At 49.0% G+C, this 18,794-nt stretch overlaps 1 protein-coding gene across 1 annotated transcript in view; it reads right to left on the bottom strand.

Moving 5' to 3' along the window:
• Kcnk5 (potassium two pore domain channel subfamily K member 5) overlaps positions 1-18,108 on the bottom strand; it is a 38,592-nt gene extending 20,484 nt beyond the window's left edge. Inside the window, exon 1 of the mRNA XM_020186327.2 lies at positions 17,577-18,108. Coding sequence (XP_020041916.2) covers positions 17,577-17,762 — 186 coding nt within the window. The 5' untranslated portion in view covers positions 17,763-18,108. The remainder of the gene's footprint in view (positions 1-17,576) is intronic.
• Between the last annotated feature and the right edge of the window lie 686 nt (positions 18,109-18,794).

Below are 18,794 nucleotides of genomic sequence, written 5' to 3'. Positions count from 1 at the left end.
GGGCAAATGTGGCTTGATGCAGCTCAGGGCAAGGCCCACTGATTCATTAAGTATTTGCTGAGCAACAGTCATATACCCAGTACTTGGCAAAACAAAGGAAGGAGAAACTACAGCTTGCCCACAAGGACCTCAGAGCCTCACAAGAGAAAGGCAGGCAGATGGGAGAGTTATGTAAAAGATAGCATGACAGTACAGCAGGCAAACAGAGCCCCCAGGGCTCATGCCAGGCCCCTTTCAAGTCCAAATAACAGTGCAGGAAGTCCAAACAGATAGGAAAGTGAGGTTTACAAGACAGGAGCGAAGCATGGTGGTACATGCCTGTAATCCCATCAACTGAGAGGCTGAGGCAGGTTAGAGTGCCAGGCTAGCCTGAGCTACATGAGGAATTCAAGGTTAGCTGTGAACTTGAGGATAAAGGAGAATGATGTAGGAGGAGAATTGAACTAAGATATATTGTAACCACTTTTATAAATGTCACAATCACCCCAGCACAACAATAATGATAAAAAAAAATTTAAAAAGACAAGAGGACAACAAAAAAACACCCCACCATCAAAAAGTAAAACCAAAAGACACAAATAAACCAGGACTAGAGTAATCTCCTAGATGCCCAACCTCTCCCCAACTTCTCTACCTGCAGCCTGGCATCATCTACCTTCCCTGGACCTAGAATCCACCATTGGCCCTAAAATTAACCTGAAAAGGTAGCCCCTGCAAATTTCCACCACCGCTTTCTTTTGTTCTTTCCAGATCTGTGGGGAAAGGGATTTTCAGTCTTCATTCGAAGGGGGAGAAGTACACATTAAGCTAGCAGATTCACCCTGGCACTGTAGCTTATGAGCCCTACATCAGACTTTCTTTCCAGGATGGGGGCACACATGCACACACATGCATGCAAGTAGCCACCCACGACACCTACTGTTTCATTACAGAGTGGGCTTGGAAGAGAATATTAAGAGGAATTTGGAGACCATGGACGACTAGTTAGAGATCCATGAAAAAGGACTGTACCACCTCAGACTGACCAAGGTTAACCAATCTGGGCCCACAGGGACTGTCCAGGCAAGCCAGTCAACGGCTTCCAGAGACACACTGTCAACTTGACTAGTGAGAGAGGGTGCTCAGCACGGTCCCTTTCCTCACTCCAAGGGTGCCAGCCTCCCCTCCCCCACCCCACAGCAGGAGTGCAAGATGACTAAGCAGAGAAGAAGTTTGTCACGTGGCATGACAAACTCAACAGGTTCCGAATTCTAGTGCTGCTTGCTATGGCATGGGTGTGATGTGAGTGCCCTCAAGGGTTCATGGGTTGAAATTTAATCCCCAGTGTGAGGTATTAAGAGAATAGAAAGTTAATATGACTATGATGTTCAGAGGTGGGGCCCTTGGGAAGCCATCAGGATTAGATAAGGTCATCAAGGTTGAGTCCCTATGGTTGAGTCCTGGTAGGAAGAGACCACACACACACACACACACACACACAGCATCTCTCTCACCATGTGATGCCTAGCACCACTTCCACTCTTGTCTTTCCAGCAAGAAAGTGGCCACCTTATGTAGCCCCTCACCCTTTGGACAAGACTGTGAGCCAAAATAAATTCTTTTCTTTGTAACTTATTCAGTAGTCTGTGGTATTGCGCTATTTATTACCAACAGAACTTCCTGCAGGAGAAATGTTCACCTCTGCCTGCTTATATGGCTCCTGAGCACTTCGAAAGTGACCTGAGACTGACAAACAAGATTTATCCATTTTAATTTAAAACTGAATAGCCTCAATGGTTAGCAATAGCATATTAAAATAATAAAATCATATCACACTATGTAGCAGTGACTCACACTGGCATGGCATCTCAAGCATATCTTACCTGAATCTTCCCCTAGCAGGGTCTACCTCCCCTGGACCCTTAGGCTGACCCAAGCCTGGGGCCACCACCCAGGAAATGTTCCAGACTCTGAATGACACATGTGGTCCTGGGCTATTTCAGTCTTGTTTGTGCTCCTGTTTCCTGTTAAGTTTAAAGACAAGGTGAGGTTTCTTGGGCCCCCATGGATGTGGTGTAGCTAGAAGCACACAGGAGCCAGGACCTTTTACCCATGGGCCTCTGGAAGACCCCTCCCCGTGGGAGACACTGACCAACACTGGGAGAATCTGGCTTGCTGCACAAGGGACCCATGCACTCTCCTTAGCAGTTGTCAGGCCAGTGTCCAGTCTCAAACCTCTTGGTCAGCAGACCAAGGCCCACCTGGTTTCTCCAGGAACCAAGATGCTGGGCCTCAAAGTGTACATAGCATTGCACCCAGCAGGTTATACCCCAACAGCTAAGCTGAAAGACCAGTCCACTGTTCACTGAAGAGAGGCGTGTTTTCAGAGTACACTCCATTAAAACCTGCTTATTTGTTCCTGTGTTCCCTGTGCATTAGAAATAACCAGTTGGAAGTGGCTAACAGCATATGTATATATTTTAGCTCTTAAAGAACTCGAGTTCTTTGTTATTAAAATACAACTGCATTACAGAAAACGTGAGAGGCAGAGGGAGAAAATTCACCAATAATCCTGTCTTCACAACTTGGCCCTGCTTGGCTGGTTTTCCAGTTGAGTTTCTGTGATCAATGCTAGTAGAGAGAACCATACACTTGCACCTGCACTCCCTGCTCCCCTCCTCCTCCACTTGTTTTTGAAGTGTGTCTCCTAACTCAGACCCCTCTTTGCAAATCACTGAGTGGAAACCAACACCTTTCTGCGCAACTTCTGTCTCCGGGCTCCCCAGTGGTTTGTCTAGGGATCTCCCATAACTTGGATCTGGGTCTACCAATCTGATCATAAAGAATGGTTAAATCGTGAGCACAGCAGCGGGACAGAGGCATGCAGGAGTGTGCAGACACAGATGGGAAACTGGCTTCAAGAGCTGAAGAGTCTAGGGAAATTTTGGTATTTATGCAATGTCCCCAATACAATGCAGAAGACTTGACCAGAGGAAGCTTTGGCCTCAGGGCATTCTAAAGAGTCAGTCAAAACTGACTTCTATGAATAGCCAGTGGGCTTAGTGATGATGGAGTCTTCTAGAACAGGGCCCAGAAGTGTCCCCCCCATGACTCTGAAGTTGCCCTACCTTAGCCTGGGAGCCTGCCAGACATACTCCTAGGCAGGTGCTGACGCACTTTCACTGGCAACCTGTGGACCTGCCACAAAGAACGGAGTGTCCCCAGCCAGGAGTGCAATGCGCAGACGGGAGGGAGAGGTTGGGGAGGCAGAAGTGTAGTCAGCTTCCAGAGTGCATGCTAGGTGGAGGGGAGGCTGGCTGGGTAGGATGCCCTCTGGGAGAACTCGAGATAGACTTCCAGACTGGAGGTGCGCCCACAGAGGGCTGGGACTGTGCTGCCTCTGGGCTCTAGGGCTGTTGGGAGACAGGCCAAGGAAAGAAATACAGCTTTGTAGTTCAGGATGTTCATTAATAATTACCCTCTTGTGAGGTGCTATGTTTGGTATCCAATGTGGCACAAGTCAAGGGCCCTGTGGGAAGGGTTAGGAGGAGGGCAGAGAAGGCAAACCCCAGATAAGTCAGTGTGTTAATGGGGTACAGGGAGCCTAGACAGTGGTGGGGTTCAAGGGAAGGCAACCTCCAAAAGCCCCAGCCTACAGCAACTTCTTTACCCTGTAGCACCTAAGGTCACCAACACTGCTCTGGCTCCACTTATTCCTTAAAAGGGTTTATGTGGTGATGCCTTCCTGCCTATCCATATGTTAAAGCCCACCAACTTCATCCCCACACCCTAAAACCAGCAGTGGGTATATACATCTTGCACTCAGTGTTTGGCTTTAGTAAGCAAGTCTTGGCTCAGAGAGGTGCAATAACCTGGCCTAGTCACACAGCAAGTAGGCCAAGGCCATCCAGGGCCTGGCTTGTCTCCTGGGTCCCCAAACGTGGGTGAGTCCAACTCACTGGGCCAGTCACTCATCCAAGTGCAACAGCAGGGCTGAGGCTGGAGTCTGGGAGAGGGGGAGGTGGGGTGTTTGAAAAGTTGTTAATCAGGACACCCTCCCTCTTCCTGCTCCCCTGGGGGTGCTGACAAGACACTCCTGCATCAGCCTGCCCCACTTAGCCTGCTCAGCACTTTATCCCTTTGGCAGGAGGTGCTGCTCCAGAGGGGGCAGGGATGCTGAGAGTAGAAGGGCACCTTTCCAAAGCCAACACTGGCAGGATGCATTCCACAGCCCAGGGGGTGAGAGTTTTATTTGAACAGGAGAGTGATGGGGAGGTATGGGGCTGACAGGCGCCCACCTCCACCCTACATGGGGGAAGGGGCTTGGGAGTAGCAAGAGTCTTGCGCTGGATACAGGGGACAGTATCACCAAAATAAACACTCATGAAGCCTTCCTCCCCACTGAGTCCCCAGCGTGCTGCAAAGGAACCTACCTGTCCCCGGCAGTACCTGGATGCCCCATGTACCCAAAAGAAAGTAAAGACTGAAGCTATTCCTTCCCAAGGTATAGGCCAGAGTCCAATCAGGGGCTAGTCTGGGAGAAGCCAAGTGGAGGGACATGTCCCAAGTGTGGATGTGGCTGCCAGCAAGCAGGTCATGTGGGGACTTAGAAACCCCACAGCTAAGAGGCAATTACTCCTCCCCTTCAGCTCTTTGATTCTTTCTTGGGGGCTCTCAGTTTCAGGGTCCCCTGACCCACAGTCTTGCCAAGCATAGGAGACAGAAGTAGTGAATGAAAGTCAGGGGCCCATTGGGGCTCTAGGGATGGGAGTGGGGAAGGGGCTGAAGGTGGAGATAGTTAACAGTCCCAAAATTGAGTTGTGGCACTCACTTACATAAACCAGATTGTCCTGCTCAAAATGGCAAGCAAACCATATATGGTCAATGTGGCCAGGAAATGGCGGTACTTTGGCGTCAGAACTCACAAGACTGAACAGACCAGTCAGTAAGCAAGTGCATGAAGCACTTCCTGGAGGCTGGGAGCCATGGGGGACTATGGAGAACACCCAGTCTCAAAAGACTGGTGAGAATTCAGGACATTTATGTTGTCTAAGAGAGGTATAAGCCACTAACTAGCTGTGTGACCTTGACTAAGTTATTTAACCTCTCTGCCTCAGCTGCTTTTGTCTGCAGAACAGTCCTTATCTCTGACCACTCATTACTGCCCTGTGTGACAGGTGTGCCTCTCCTCCTCACCTCCCTCACAGTCTTTGTAAAAGTTGTAACTTGCCATGAGTGTTCAGGGTCATAAAATGCCTCTCCTAAGAGGTGGCCCCCAAGGTCTCCTGTCTGCATTGAAGACCAGTAGCACACATCCAGAAAAGATGCAGAACCACACAAGCACAGAGTCCAAACCACTGGGAGCCACTGCAAGGGCTCTGGTTTAGTCTGAGGGAGGAGACCCCAGAGGGTTTTCCAGTTTGGGAGTCATGATATGACCTATGGGATGGGATCCCTGACTGCTAGGGCAGTGACCAGGAGACCCATTAGCAGGTATAGCTGTCACCTTTGACTGACTGACCTGCTCTTTGGAGCCACTGCTTCCAGGAAGCCTTCTTTTCCTTTAATTGCTGCACTGGGCTCTAATTGCTCCTTTATTGTACTTCCCCCACCCCTGGTGAGCACAGCAGCCTTGGACAAGTTGCATAACCTTAACCAATGTCTGGGCCTTGGCTCCAGTAGATTGGCCAGTTAAACAACCACTAAACTCCCTCCAGCCTCACATTTTGATTTGCAGCCAGGAGAGGTGCCTTGAGCATAAGCCACCTCCTGTAACCTCCAAGAGGGGCTGGAGAAACCAGCCAACAGCTCCTGGGGTGCAGCTCACAGAGAGCAGAGTCCAGCACTGGAGAAAGTGCAGAAGCCTCAGTCAGATCCTTTCTGCCCGAGGCTCTGGTTGGCCCAGAAAAACATCCTCCTTTCTGAGCCTATGGCTTACCACCATTTCAACATTTGCTACTCTCATACAAATGGCTAGTGGGTGGCAAACAGAGAGGGGTACACAGGCAGGTTAAGATATGAAGCAGGCCAAATGGTGAAGTGGAAGTGCCAAATATCATCAAGAGATTTTTGATTGAATGGCAATTTTTAAAAGTAATGGAAAACGGCTCAGGAAAAAAAAAAAAGCCCACAGCCTAGATAGACCCTGTAAGCAGCATTGCTACATTAACCTGAACTTGATTCTAGACAGTTCTGCCCCAGCTTCATCATTCCTCAACAGGCCTGTTTCCCATCCAACAAATGGGATGGGATCCATTTTGGCTGCCAGATCTCCCAGAACCAGGCATACTGAGGCTGCAGAAAAGAGGTCTCGAATGTGCTGCAGAGACCCTTGGTCAAAGCAAGGTAGGGGTGGGTTTGGGCACAAAGCCTGTGTACCTGCAAGCTTCTTAAGAGGACTGGGTGGGGTAGCCCAGGTGCTGCAGGCAACACCCTGCAAACACTTCTGCTCCCTCCCTGAGCAGAAAGCCCAATGCAGGCTCTGCTGGTCACACAAAGGTGCTATCAGCTAGGGAGCTGCCCTCCTCCCCTGCAAACAGCACGGGCCTGGCCCGTGCTCCATCTCAGAAGCCTCTAAAGATTAAACAAGAGCAGGGGTGTGCACGCATGGTGCCATAGCCCAGCTTGTCCACTTGCCTTCCTGGTTTCTGCAGAACATAGTCAGGACATTTCCTGAAAGGCAGAAGGAACCAGCTCTCATTCTCACAGTGGTCCTCAAAGAGGTCTGGGCACGCACTGTGCACGTGCTTAGTAAATATGTCCTGAGTGAGGGCCTGGATGTTTGCACATCTTTCCAGTTCCTTGAAAGTAGAAACCACAGCTCCCCTCCAGCAGCCAGCCCAGCACTGAGGACCGCAAACAGCACTCACAGTGACAGGGCCACCTGGGCCTCGTTCATCCCTGGAAAAGGAGTTGGGAGAAAGATTACAAAACAAGGGATGAGGTTGGTGGGGAGCAGATAGAGTCGTTTATTCTGTACAGTCCCCCATCAAAAGGGAAAGACTGCAACAAGAGGCAGGCTGCACTGTCCCCTGTCTCCCACGGGACCAGCAGGGTAACTAGCCCCATTTTTGGAGGAAGCAAGGAGCTCAAGGTCTCACAATTTGTACACAGGGAACAAGGATGAAATCCCAGGTGGGACTTGAAATCTGTCTTTGCCAGGCACAGAAACAAATTCCGCATGTTCTCATTCATGTAGAAGCTAACAGTATTCCTCTGAAAGAACAGAGTAGAACAGTGGTTACTCGAGGCCAGGAAGGATGGTCTGTAGGAAGAATACAGGTTCTCATGTTTGACAGCATGGGGGTGAATGACTATGGTTTACAACAATTTATTAAATATTTTGTTAAGAACTAGAAGGGAGGAGCTTGAAGGCCCCATTATAAAAATAAAATGATAAGGACATGGAAATGCTGATCACTCTTGAGTTGAATACATTGTACATATTATTGAATTATCACTCTATCCCATAAATACATACAATTATTACATATCAGTTAAAAAAATTAAAGTTGCTAGACGTGGTGGCACACACTGGGGAAGTTAAGGCAGGAGGACCAAAAGTTTGAGGTCAGCCTCAAACAGCAAGACCCTGGAAAAAAAAGAAAAGACAGTCTGTTTCTTCTCCATCCCCATCTGATGTGGCTTGAAGGGAAAGCAGAAGAGATTTAAACCTGTTAAGACCAAGAGCCAGTGTCTGGGCTTAGCTTACCTGGGTTAATTCATCTGCTCATGACCCTGCAAGAAGCTTGGCCCCTCCTAACTGGACTTCTGACCAGAAAGTCCATGCAGTGTATGGAGTTCCCCTCACAGCTTAGCATTCCACTGAGCACCGGGGCACAACAGATCAGTGAGGAAGTATGACACATACTTACTGAGCATCTTTTTTTTTTCTTTCATTTTTCTTTTATTATTCATATATGCATACAAGGATTGGTTCATTTCTCCCCACTGCCCCCACCCCCTCCCTTACCACCCACTCCGCCCCCTCCCTCTCCCCCCCAATACCCAGCAGAAACTATTTTGCCCTTATTTCTAATTTTGTTGTAGAGAGAGTATAAGCAATAATAGGAAGGAACAAGGGTTTTTGCTGGTTGAGATAAGGATAGCTATACAGGGCATTGACTCACATTGATTTCCTGTGCGTGGGTGTTACCTTCTAGGTTAATTCTTTTTGATTTAACCTTTTCTCTAGTACCTGTTCCCCTTTTCCTATTGCCCTCAGTTGCTTTAAGGTATCTGCTTTAGTTTCTCTGCATTAAGGGCAACAAATGCTAGCTAGTTTTTTTAGGTGTTTTACCTATCCTCACCCCTCCCTTGTGTGCTCTCGCTTTTATCATGTGCTCAAAGTCCAATCCCCTTGTTGTGTTTGCCCTTGATCTAATGTCCACATATGAGGGAGAACATACGATTTTTGGTTTTTTGAGCCAGGCTAACCTCACTCAGAATGATGTTCTCCAATTCCATCCATTTACCAGCGAATGATAACATTTCGTTCTTCTTCATGGCTCTGAGCATCTTTTTTTAATCGTTGTGCTAGGTGGGGGTGCATTGTAGCATTTACAAAAGTTCTTACAATGTATCAAATATATCACACTTCAATCCACCCCCTCCACCATTCTCCTTTTTCCCACTCTCCCACCCCCACTCCTGAAATTGTTTCACAGGTATTGTTCCAACTGGGCATCTCTTGAGAGCTGGGCCTGGTACCACAGGCCTGGGGACAGGAGCCGTGGCCACTGCCCATCCCCTAATTTAACAGGCACTCCAAGGTGAACTCAGAGGTAAAACCTGGCCAGGGTCACACAGCATAAACCAGAATGCATGTAAAACTGGGACCCAGACTAGAACCAGCTTTTCTCTACTACTCAACAGCTCAGGCAAGGGTTTCTCATCCCCACCCACAGGGAAGTACAGATCTACACGAATAAATGGAGAGTCTCTGTGGAATACACTCCTCTTGAATGTGGCAGACAAGGCCCCTGGCAGCCCTCAGGGCCCGCCTGCAGGATACATGACAGAGCAAGGTTGTTCCTATCACCAACTGCCCTGCACAACTTCTCTCCCAGACATGGGTCAGTATCCCCTTGTAGAAGGGCCTGGCTAAGCAGCTGCAACCAGATTACAGTGAGGCTCTGGGAGGTGACACAGCCATAAGTACACAGTCCTGCCTAAATATGTCAGCAGGAAACCTAAATATTTAGATGGAGGAGAGGAAAAAGAATGCGCAATTCAAAGCCAATCAAAGAGTCCTGGCCACCAAGGGTGCTCTGAGAGGGTGGGTATTGTTTGCCCTCAAGGGGCTCCAGCTCTGACCTCAGGTCCTGCATGGCCAGGGAGGACACTGTGAGGCCAACTGGACCCAGCAATTCTCCAGAAGGAAGGCTTACGCAAGGCTTAGACTAGAACAGAGAAGTAACTGTCCACATTTTCAGGTGTTAACTGTAACTCTTTTGGAGGGCAAGTTGTGGATTAATTTGCAAGCAGTGAAAAATGGTGGGTGATTTTTCCAGGGAGGGACTTGGTGGATTTTATCCTCCTCCCTTGTTCCCATCTTCAGATTAAGAGCTCAATGCATGGTGGGGCCTGCAGAGAGGTGTCAGGGACAAGGTACCAAGAGAAATGGGGTATAAGACAGCAGCAGATACTTAGTGAGTCACCTGTTACCTGCACCAGGCACTCTATCATGAATTCTATGGGCTTCAGTGAGATGCTGTACAATTTCCTATTTCACAGATGAGAGGACCTGCTCAAGGTCACACCAGTCAGCATCTCAAAAGCTTAGCATCCTAAAACTGAGGGCACCACAACTGCCTGGCACTTCCAGCCTTTGTTTCTTGGTTTCTTCCACCTTCAATGCAGCCTAATGTAGAGTAGAGTGGTTTCAAACCTTTGCTCTGAGATTCAATCTGCATTTCATTCTACATTCTTCTGACTGGAAGGCCTTAGACAGGTTCTTCACTGTCTGTGGTCTACTCTGTTGCTTCTGCTGTGAGGATACACACATCCACAAGGACTCAACAAGAAGTGTACATCAGCAGTCAGTTTGCCCATGGCCGTGAAAGTGGTTAGCAGCTCTTGTTGGTATCACCCTCCTCCTGCCCAAGCCTATCAGACCCAGCTCCTGGTTCTTCCTCCTCTCATGGACAGGACCCAAGGCTAGGCCAGCACAGTGTTAAATCTCAGCCCTCCACCTTGCTGTGTAGTCCTAGCTAAGTCACCTGGCCTCCAGGTTCCTACATGAGAATAACAGTTCAAGGAGACACAGGGAACATGCCAGCCCAATGCCTAGCATAGTGGGCACCCCAGAGACTGCTCACAAGACTGCTAGCCACACTCACCCTTCAATCCTGTCTTCTTAAGCTCAGGAGTAAAAATCCATCTCCCCATGGTGGATAGTTAGAACCTCCAGGAGCCTAACCAACAGCTCTTTACCTTCCCTCCTCCAGATAAGGGGATCCCCGGGAGCAGAGGCTGTGTTCTGTTCAAAGCCAGATCCCCCCAGAGAAGGATTTCTTTTGCAGGCTTCAGCAAACAGGAACTGAGTCCTCCGAGGCCCCATGACCCTCGACCATCTTTTCAGCCTCTACCATCTGCAACCAATCACTCAGCACTTCGGACTGTGTTTCCCCTCATTTCACCACTGTGGCCCAATTTCCTCTTTCCAGCCACACTGAGCTAAGGGCTCAAGACCCTCCTCCAGTTTCTAAGGCATCCTCACGCAGAAAGGCTAGCCAGCAGGGTGGGGACCCCTCTGTGCTCCCACCCCCAGGTCTCTGGGGTCTGGGGATATGACAATGCCTCATCAAAAGCCTTTGGTCTCAGGTAGTGGTTCAGAGCTGGGTATGCCATCCCCACTTTCACATCAAGGAACAGTGAAGAGGGGGATCTGGAGAAGCCAGAGTCCCAGACCTAGACCTCGACAGGGGCTTACCATAGGAAGAGAGGTACTCTAACTGAAAGCTGGGGTTAGGGAGGGGGCAGAAGGCTGTATGGGCATTCTGGGAAAACCCACACTGTCTCCTCAGAAGGAGAAAAGAAGAGGGAGGCATCCTTATCAGAACACCCACCCACACACCCACAAGGGTAAAGGAATGATGCACAGCAACCAGTTAATTCAGGGTAGAATAGTCCAGTTCTTGTCAGTTGTAAAGGGCTGAGAAGAGGGAACTCTCTGAAATGCTATCTACTCTTCTACTTAAAATATCACACACACAAAAAACCTAGTAAGAGTTCAAATTCCTTAGCTAATAAACCCAGAAGGGCTTTCGCCATCTGACCCTCACCTCCCTGGCCTGTGACTGTGGCCTAGCAGGACTATAATGCAATTATTACACCTCCACGGGGCTGGGGGCCAGAAAGAGACACCATCCCTTTCTTTTTCTAGTTTTTCAAAGGATTCTGGTGAGGACTGGGGATGTAGCTCTGTGCTGATGCACTTGTGCCAGGCCCTGGTTTCCATCCTCCACAAAAACAACCAACCATTCAGCTGATACATAACCAGAAGTCAGATTGCTACACAATCCAGTAATGCTATTTTTAATTGTTTGAAGAACCTCCATGTTGCTTCCCAGCGTTTGTACCATTTTACACATCAAAAGACAAATACTGTATGATAAGCTACCCGAAGTAAAACTCACAGAAGCAGAATGTAGAATGGTGGGTACCAGCAGCTGGGTGGACAAGGAAAAGCAGAATGGTATCATTTTAATTTAGCAAAATGAAAGAATTCTGGAGATAGATCTGTTTCACATCAGTCTGAATATAATTAACACTACTAAGCTGTATACCTAAAACTAGTTAAGATGGTAAACTATGTTTGCTTTTTAAAAAACTGAGGCCTGGGGGTATAGCTCAGAGGCCCAGATCATGGCCAGGCTAGCATCATGAGATCCTAGCACAAAGATCTAGGAAAGTTGTCCTGACACTTTGCATTTAAAAGCCTGCCATGTCTGTGATGTCTGTGCATAGACCCCTCCCCACTGCAGAGCAGAGTAACTAGGAGTAGTGTCCATCCCAACCCCAAAAATCCAGAATGTCCAAAATCTGAAACTTTGAATGTCACTATAATGCCACAAATGGAAAATTCCACACCTAACCTGACATGTTGAGTCACAGTTGAAATGCAAGTGCATTAAAAATATTGTATAAAATTACCTTCAGAGCTGGGTGTGTATAATCCTAGCACCTGGGAGGCTGAGGCAGGAAGATTGAGATAAGATAAGAGATAAGATAAGCTTGGCTAAATAGTGAGACCCTATCTCAAACAGGATAAAACAAAACCCAACAATAAAATGGTTTCACTTGGGTCTCACCTCCAAGAGATCTCATTTTGCATATGCAAATATTCACAAACCTGAAAAAAATCCCATCCCAAGCTCTGGATCAAGAACACCCTACCTGTGGTGGCAGCTAGCTCTTAGAGACAGTGTACTATATATGCCAAGCACTATTGTAAGCAAGGTCTGGTGTAGCATTAGTTCAAGGACAGCAAAGACTCCAGCAGCACTTGAAGATCCCTGCCTGCTTAGGGCATCCTGTTCTCCATTCATGTTTAGCCACCCTTGGGGAGGACACAGGCCAATTCTTGCCCAGAAGGGCTCAGTGAAATTTCCAAAAATTCATCTCTAACTCCCCCATTCCCTTTTGGTACAAGGGAAGGAGAAAGACCTATTAATGTGCCTTCCCGTAGTCATACCTCACTTCTCCTTGTATCATCACCTCATTTCTGGCCAATCAGTTCTTACAGTGCCACTCAGTTACAACAGCACCCCAACTGGTACAAAGACTTTCGGTGAGGGGGAGGGGAAGGATTACATTTTAGGAGCCTAGCTTCTCTGCTCCCCAAAGCCGTGTACTTCCTTCCCTAGCCCCTAGCACAACCCATACCAAAGTTCAGAGGGCGAGCCCAATCTGCCAGCAGCAAACAGCCAAGTTCAAGATGAAAGCCTTTGGCCTGAGGTCAGGGCCAGCCAAGCACAGCATCCAAAACTAGGGGATTGTGTTTCTTTTAAACACCAGACTATAAATAGGGCAAAATCCCAGGAAAATACTTAGAAGAACAATCATCACCTCCCTTGCAGCCCCCTCCTAAGGCTCCCACCACCCACTAGAACCTTTCAGCACTTGCAAATTTCTACCCTTGAAGTTTCTCTTCTCCATTACAGTGCTGCTATCTCATCATTCTCAGGAATCTAGGAAAACTCTCAAACAATTTAATGAAAATTCACTGTAACTGGCAGAACTCTAACCAGAGCAGTTAACTAAGGTAGAATTATCAGTGTGATGTGTTTTGTTGGCAGCCCTTGACTTTGAACGGAACATAAGAAAACAAGCCATCAGGAAAGGACCTCTTTCTTGCATTTCCTCTCAAAAACCCAACTTACCCACTTTCCACACTCTTGGACTGTGAGAATTCAAGTCTGCGCGTCTGATGGGGAGGCCTCCAAGATCCTGGAGAATCAAAAGATCTATTGTGTTCCTTTTACTTACAAAGGCAGTTAAGTGGACCAGTGAGCTTTACAATTTCCATCAGCGCTTGAAACAAAGGGGGTGTTCATATTAACCCTCAGTTCTCCAAAACTGAGCTAGATGTCTTTCTTCAAAAAAACCCAATGTACTCCATTTTAAGTATTCTGGCCAGATGTGGTATTAATGACAGGACATCCAAACCTCAAAATTGGAATTAGCGTTCCTACTGTACACTGATATGTGCATATGGTACCGAGCCTTCAGAAAGGCTTCAGAAAGGCAAGGAGCCATGCGTGGAAAGCCCTGGAATTGATGACGTACTTTTGGTGCTTGGAGTAGCTGGGGATGTAGCTCAGTGGTAGAGTGCTTGCCTAGCACTTTGCCACTTGGGAGGAAAAGAGGTCAGTAGGATGCAGGAGGTTTCCAGAATGGGCCAGTTATGTAAGCAGTCTAGGAAAACTCAAGTGTTAAGAGTGCCTGCCTGGCAAGCGTGAGGCCCTAAGTTCAAACCTCAGTGCCGCCAACAACAAGAACAGAATATTAACTTAGATCTGAAACCTGACTGTACTATAAGATTCTGGGCAAGTGACAACATCATTTCCCCCTTCACTTTCCTCATTCATAGGGTGTGCTTCGAGAATAAAGAGAATATATATAACATGCTTCTTCAAAGTGTCTGGTTCATGGCGACCTCTCAAACCTATCCTGTCATTCACAGAGGCAAAAGTTGAGAAACACTGTCATTCCTTCCCTTCAACTCAACCCCTCTATTTTTGGGGACACAGAAAGAAAAGGGGGTCTTTCAAATGGAGATGTGCAGAGGTGTGAATGCATTACTTCAGTAATGCACGCAGTGCTGGATCAGCCAGGCAATCACACAAGAGAAGTCTGTGTCAATGCCACTTCTAGAGGAAAGAGAAAATACAATTTCCCAGCAGGCCAGAATCTAGCTGAACAAATTTACTAAGATCACTTAACAGAGGAAGAATTCCACAGCTTCACAGGCCCAACAGGGAGGGAAAGGTGGACGAGGGTGCAGGTTCCTGAGTTACACTGCCTGCTATCCCCCAGACTAAGCCTCTGTGTCACTGTAGCCAGGTTAACTTCTCTGGGTGTTGGTTTCCTTACCTGAATACATAAGGTCATGGCAAGAGTACCTGAAAGAAGGCAGGTAAAGTACTTGGCCAGTAGCCTTGTTCAAAGAGTGCTCAATAAATGCTAGCGGCAAAAAACCTGTTTTTTCTCTATATATCTTGCCTAACATTTCTCCTTTACTGGAGCCTCACCAAACCTTCATTTTGCAGATGAAGAAAAAAAGGCAAAGGTAAGATAACTGGCTTGACTGAGATGGGGAAATGGCCAAGCCTGATGGCAAAGCCAGCCTGTGCCCTCTCCTAAAATGAGGGTGATTCCGCTCCCACAGCCCAACACAGAGTGGGTATGCTGTGAATGCTGACTTCCCCCATGGAGGCTCTGCAGTATGGAAAAAGTGGGGGACATAAATGCTGCAAGAGGAGCAAGAGCTGGCCACCACAAAACTGGTGAAGTAAGCATTTGAAGAAGGGTTCCAGATCATTCTGAAGGCAGGAAAGAGGGCAGCCACGTGGTCCTCGGTGGGGGTTTTGGGGGGCAGGGCTGAGCTCTTGAAAGCCGCTCTGAGCCTCAATTCAACCACAGGGTGAGCAAGGGAGGAAGCACCTGACTGCTCTGGAGTATTTCTAAAGAAAGGTGATCACCTCCCTTTCTCATGCATTTGAAAATGCCACTCCCAACTTGCAGCATAAGAAAAACAACCCCCCAACCAGACAGCACCTCCCTCCTTTCCAACCTTCAGTTCCCCCTGGCAATTCAGAATCAGCTAAAACACAGTTCCTCAGGGGGGAAATACCCAAGCAGCTGGATGGGCAAGAAGATTTTTGAGTTTTCATTTTTCTTTAAACCAATTTCCTGCAGCCTGAGGCTGCACTCAACACACAAATGAGAAAGCCAAGCATGGCAGATTCCTGCAGATTAAACCTGAGGCTGGCAAAAGCTTCCTTTCCACTGGTCCATTTTCCTTTCTTGGGTTTTTCCTATGAAGGGAGGAGGAGACGCACCCACTTGGGGTTGACTTGAGTTTTTCTGGCTGAGATGGGGACAGAGCTATTCCTGGACTTATCTATTACCCAAGAACTTATCTATAACCGTCTCCTGATGAGATGATGGCCAAAATCGTCTTTCTACAAGCCACCTGCCCGCTTTGGGGGAATAACGGTTTACCGATTTAGCAGGGCCTCAAAGTAAGAGGCATTTTGTTTGTTCAAACACCTTAAGGAAGCAGTCTAGCCTCCAAAGCTACCACCACCAGCTGCACCCGGCTGCCAAATCCCTGGACAGCCCCCCTTCCCTTTCCCTAGTGTTTTGAAGTTTATTTTCCCACATCTAGCCTTGAATTTTTTCCTTCCTTCCCCTGCAGCAGCGAAGGAGCAGTGATGAGGGAAACACCACCAGGGCAACTCAAGGTTTTATCATCCTGGCCCACTCTCCTCCCACTCTAAACAAAGCCCCAAGCAAACTAAACAAAACTCTAGAAGAGAGGAATTGTTTCCCCGGAGGAAATCATAAAGTGACCCCCTTCTGCAGCACACACAGACAAGGTAGGCATCCATCAGAAAGTACCTGGACCATCCAGAACCAAAAAGAGGAGCCAGACAAACCAAGCACCTTCCGGAGCTCACCCCAATCATCCCCGCAACCCACCCCAAAAAAAGACATTCTCCACTGAAATGCATCATGGCACTTGCTAGTCTAAACCTCCCCTTCCACCAGCCTCCTGTGTATTCTACAGGGCAAATTCTCTCCAGGCCCTGCTACCAGAGGGCAGTAAGTGCACATCTGTGTGAAGGTCCATCGATCTGAACACAAAACGGAGGTACCACCGGCAAGATAGCTTCTTGCTTCATGTTTTATGAATGCTTTCAAGCAGGAAAGAGGGATGAAGATGGGTTCCTTCCCTTCTCACAGATGGAAAAACTGAGACTGGAAAATGAGAGAACTACATAGGCATAAGTATTGGGGAGCTGCGGTAGATTGTATGTTCTTCATCAGATCTCTTCTCTGACATCTTTCATCACAGGATAAATGCACGCCTTGGATAAAAATCCTACTCCTCCCTGGTCCTGCTCCTACAAGGGGAGGCCATTAGTGCAAGCCACAAACGGTAGATAGTTGAGGTTGTGTCCTCAAGAAACGTGTAAATAAGGACTTGGTCCCCAAGTTGGCCCAAAGTCCTCGCTAAGGCGGTCAGCCCAGTTTACCCACCAAGGGAGGTGAATGCGATCCATTTGGGCCTGTGCACCAACAGATAAGAGGTTCCCAATGCCAACTCCGAAGAAACTCCCCTCCCCTACTTTCCTTCTTCGCACACTCTCTCTCATACTTCGAAAAGGGACTACCGAGGTTTTGTTCGTTTGTGCAACCTGCTGCTTTTACAAAGTTTAACTCCAAACCCTTAGGGATGTCTCAGCCAGATAAGCCTTCCCGGAAGCCTGAGCGCGTCCTCCCCAGCATTCCAGCCACCAGCCCACACCTCGCCGGCTCAGGACCGGCAGAGCCCCCGACCCTCTCCAAGCGCAGCGGACGCAGATGGATTTTGCGCCCAAGTTCAGTCCGGGGGCTTCGCGAGGTTCACTTTTTGAAGAAAAAAAAAAAAAAAAGCCGGGCGGGCGCGGCACTGGCCCTGAAGCGAGAGGTGGAGACGCGAGGGGTGGCACCCGGCTCGACTCCCGGACTCCGGGAGCGTCTCCAAGGAAAGATAAACGTCTTTATCCGCCCCATAGCCTCCCTCCAAAGAGGGAGGCACCCACACACCCACACCAAGCCACCGCGGGACCCAGTTCATCCGGGAGTCAACCTCAAGTTCTCTCCGGACAAACTAGGTTCCGATGACTCTCCGCGCGTGGGGGACCTCCGTGTCCCGGGACGAGCATCAGACTGTTGCAACCTGACCCATGATGGGACATCCTCTCCTGTCACCCCAGTGTTTGCCACTGGGACTGAAGGCCATCAAAAGATGTGGGGTCACCCTTCAGCACCGTTTTAGCCCCCGAAGAGCCTCAGGTGACATAGGGGTACAGGCGGCGGCTCACCTCCAGGATCTTGTCCAGGCCCTCCTGGCCCAGGCACGGGAACTCCTTGAGCAGACGCAGCTTCTGTGTGTAGTAGTTTTTCTTGGCCTCCTTCCAGTGCGGCTCCTCCAGCACTTCGAAGATCGCCGCCCCGATGGCCAGGTAGAAGATGATGGCCGAGGTTAGCAGAGGGCCCCGGTCCACCATGGCTCCGGAGCGGCCGCCTCCTACAGAAAGCTTCTCCTAGCCCCAGCAGCTTCGGGTCTGCCCGCCCTGCAGCCTCTAGAAACAGCTGTTTGAATTTGGAGCTCCGCATGCGCAGTGCTCCGTACCCCCGCGCCGCTCCAGGGACAAAGTTGCTCGGCCAAGTTGGCCCACTGAGCGCAGGGAACTGCGCAGACCCTGCTCACACCCGCGGGGGGAGGGCGAACACCAAAGGGGCGGAGAGGGCGCCCCAAATCTCCGGGACGTAAGCAGCTGAGGGAATTCAGGCCCCAACACAGGGAGACACGTGTGCCGCTCCTCCGCGCGCCAGAGCAATGTGCGCCGCGCCCGCCTCCGCACTGCTCTTTAACCAGCGCTGCGCGCGCTCTCCCCGCCCGCGCTGGACCCGGGGGTGTGGCGAAGGCAGGCCCCGCCTCCAAGACCCCGCCCCCATCTGGCCCCGCCCCGCGCAGCGCCTGCGAGTTGTAAAGACTAAGTTAGCGCTGGAAGGAACCGGTTGCCAGCCAAAGTTTCTCTGTTGCTCCGCACCCCGCAGTGCCCGAGGGGTTGCGGTCTGTGGGAATCGTGTTGGTTATTAGTATTGCTGTATTAACTAAAATGATTGTGCGTCTTATGATTGAGGTCAGGAATTTATTGCTATTGTCATTTTCCTTGTAATTAAATTTTCATTTACTGATGTTTCTTCCAAGAAAGCTTGATTCTCAGTCTCTTCTAGTCTCTCACCCACTTTTCTAAATGCCTGGAGAAAGGGGATCAGAAAAGAGGCTGAGGAGGTTTTGGGGAATTATGGCGAATGTCAGGAATTAACCCAATTCACAAGGGTATGTGTTTGGGGGGGGCTGACTGACTCCTCCCCTTCACTTCATTCTCACCTGTCCTGCTAAGACCTCCACATCTGGCAGGAGTAGCCACATTCACCTTGTGTGGACCTGTTCCATACTTCCAAGCCTATTTGAAATTGCACACACACACACACACACACACACACACACACACACTGGAATGTCAGCTGGA

Source organism: Castor canadensis, chromosome 8 (assembly GCF_047511655.1).
Source record: "Castor canadensis chromosome 8, mCasCan1.hap1v2, whole genome shotgun sequence".
NCBI classification, from domain to species: Eukaryota; Metazoa; Chordata; class Mammalia; order Rodentia; family Castoridae; genus Castor; species Castor canadensis.
The sequence above is the reverse complement of the archived record's forward strand: the minus strand, read 5'-3'. Positions and strand labels throughout refer to the sequence as shown.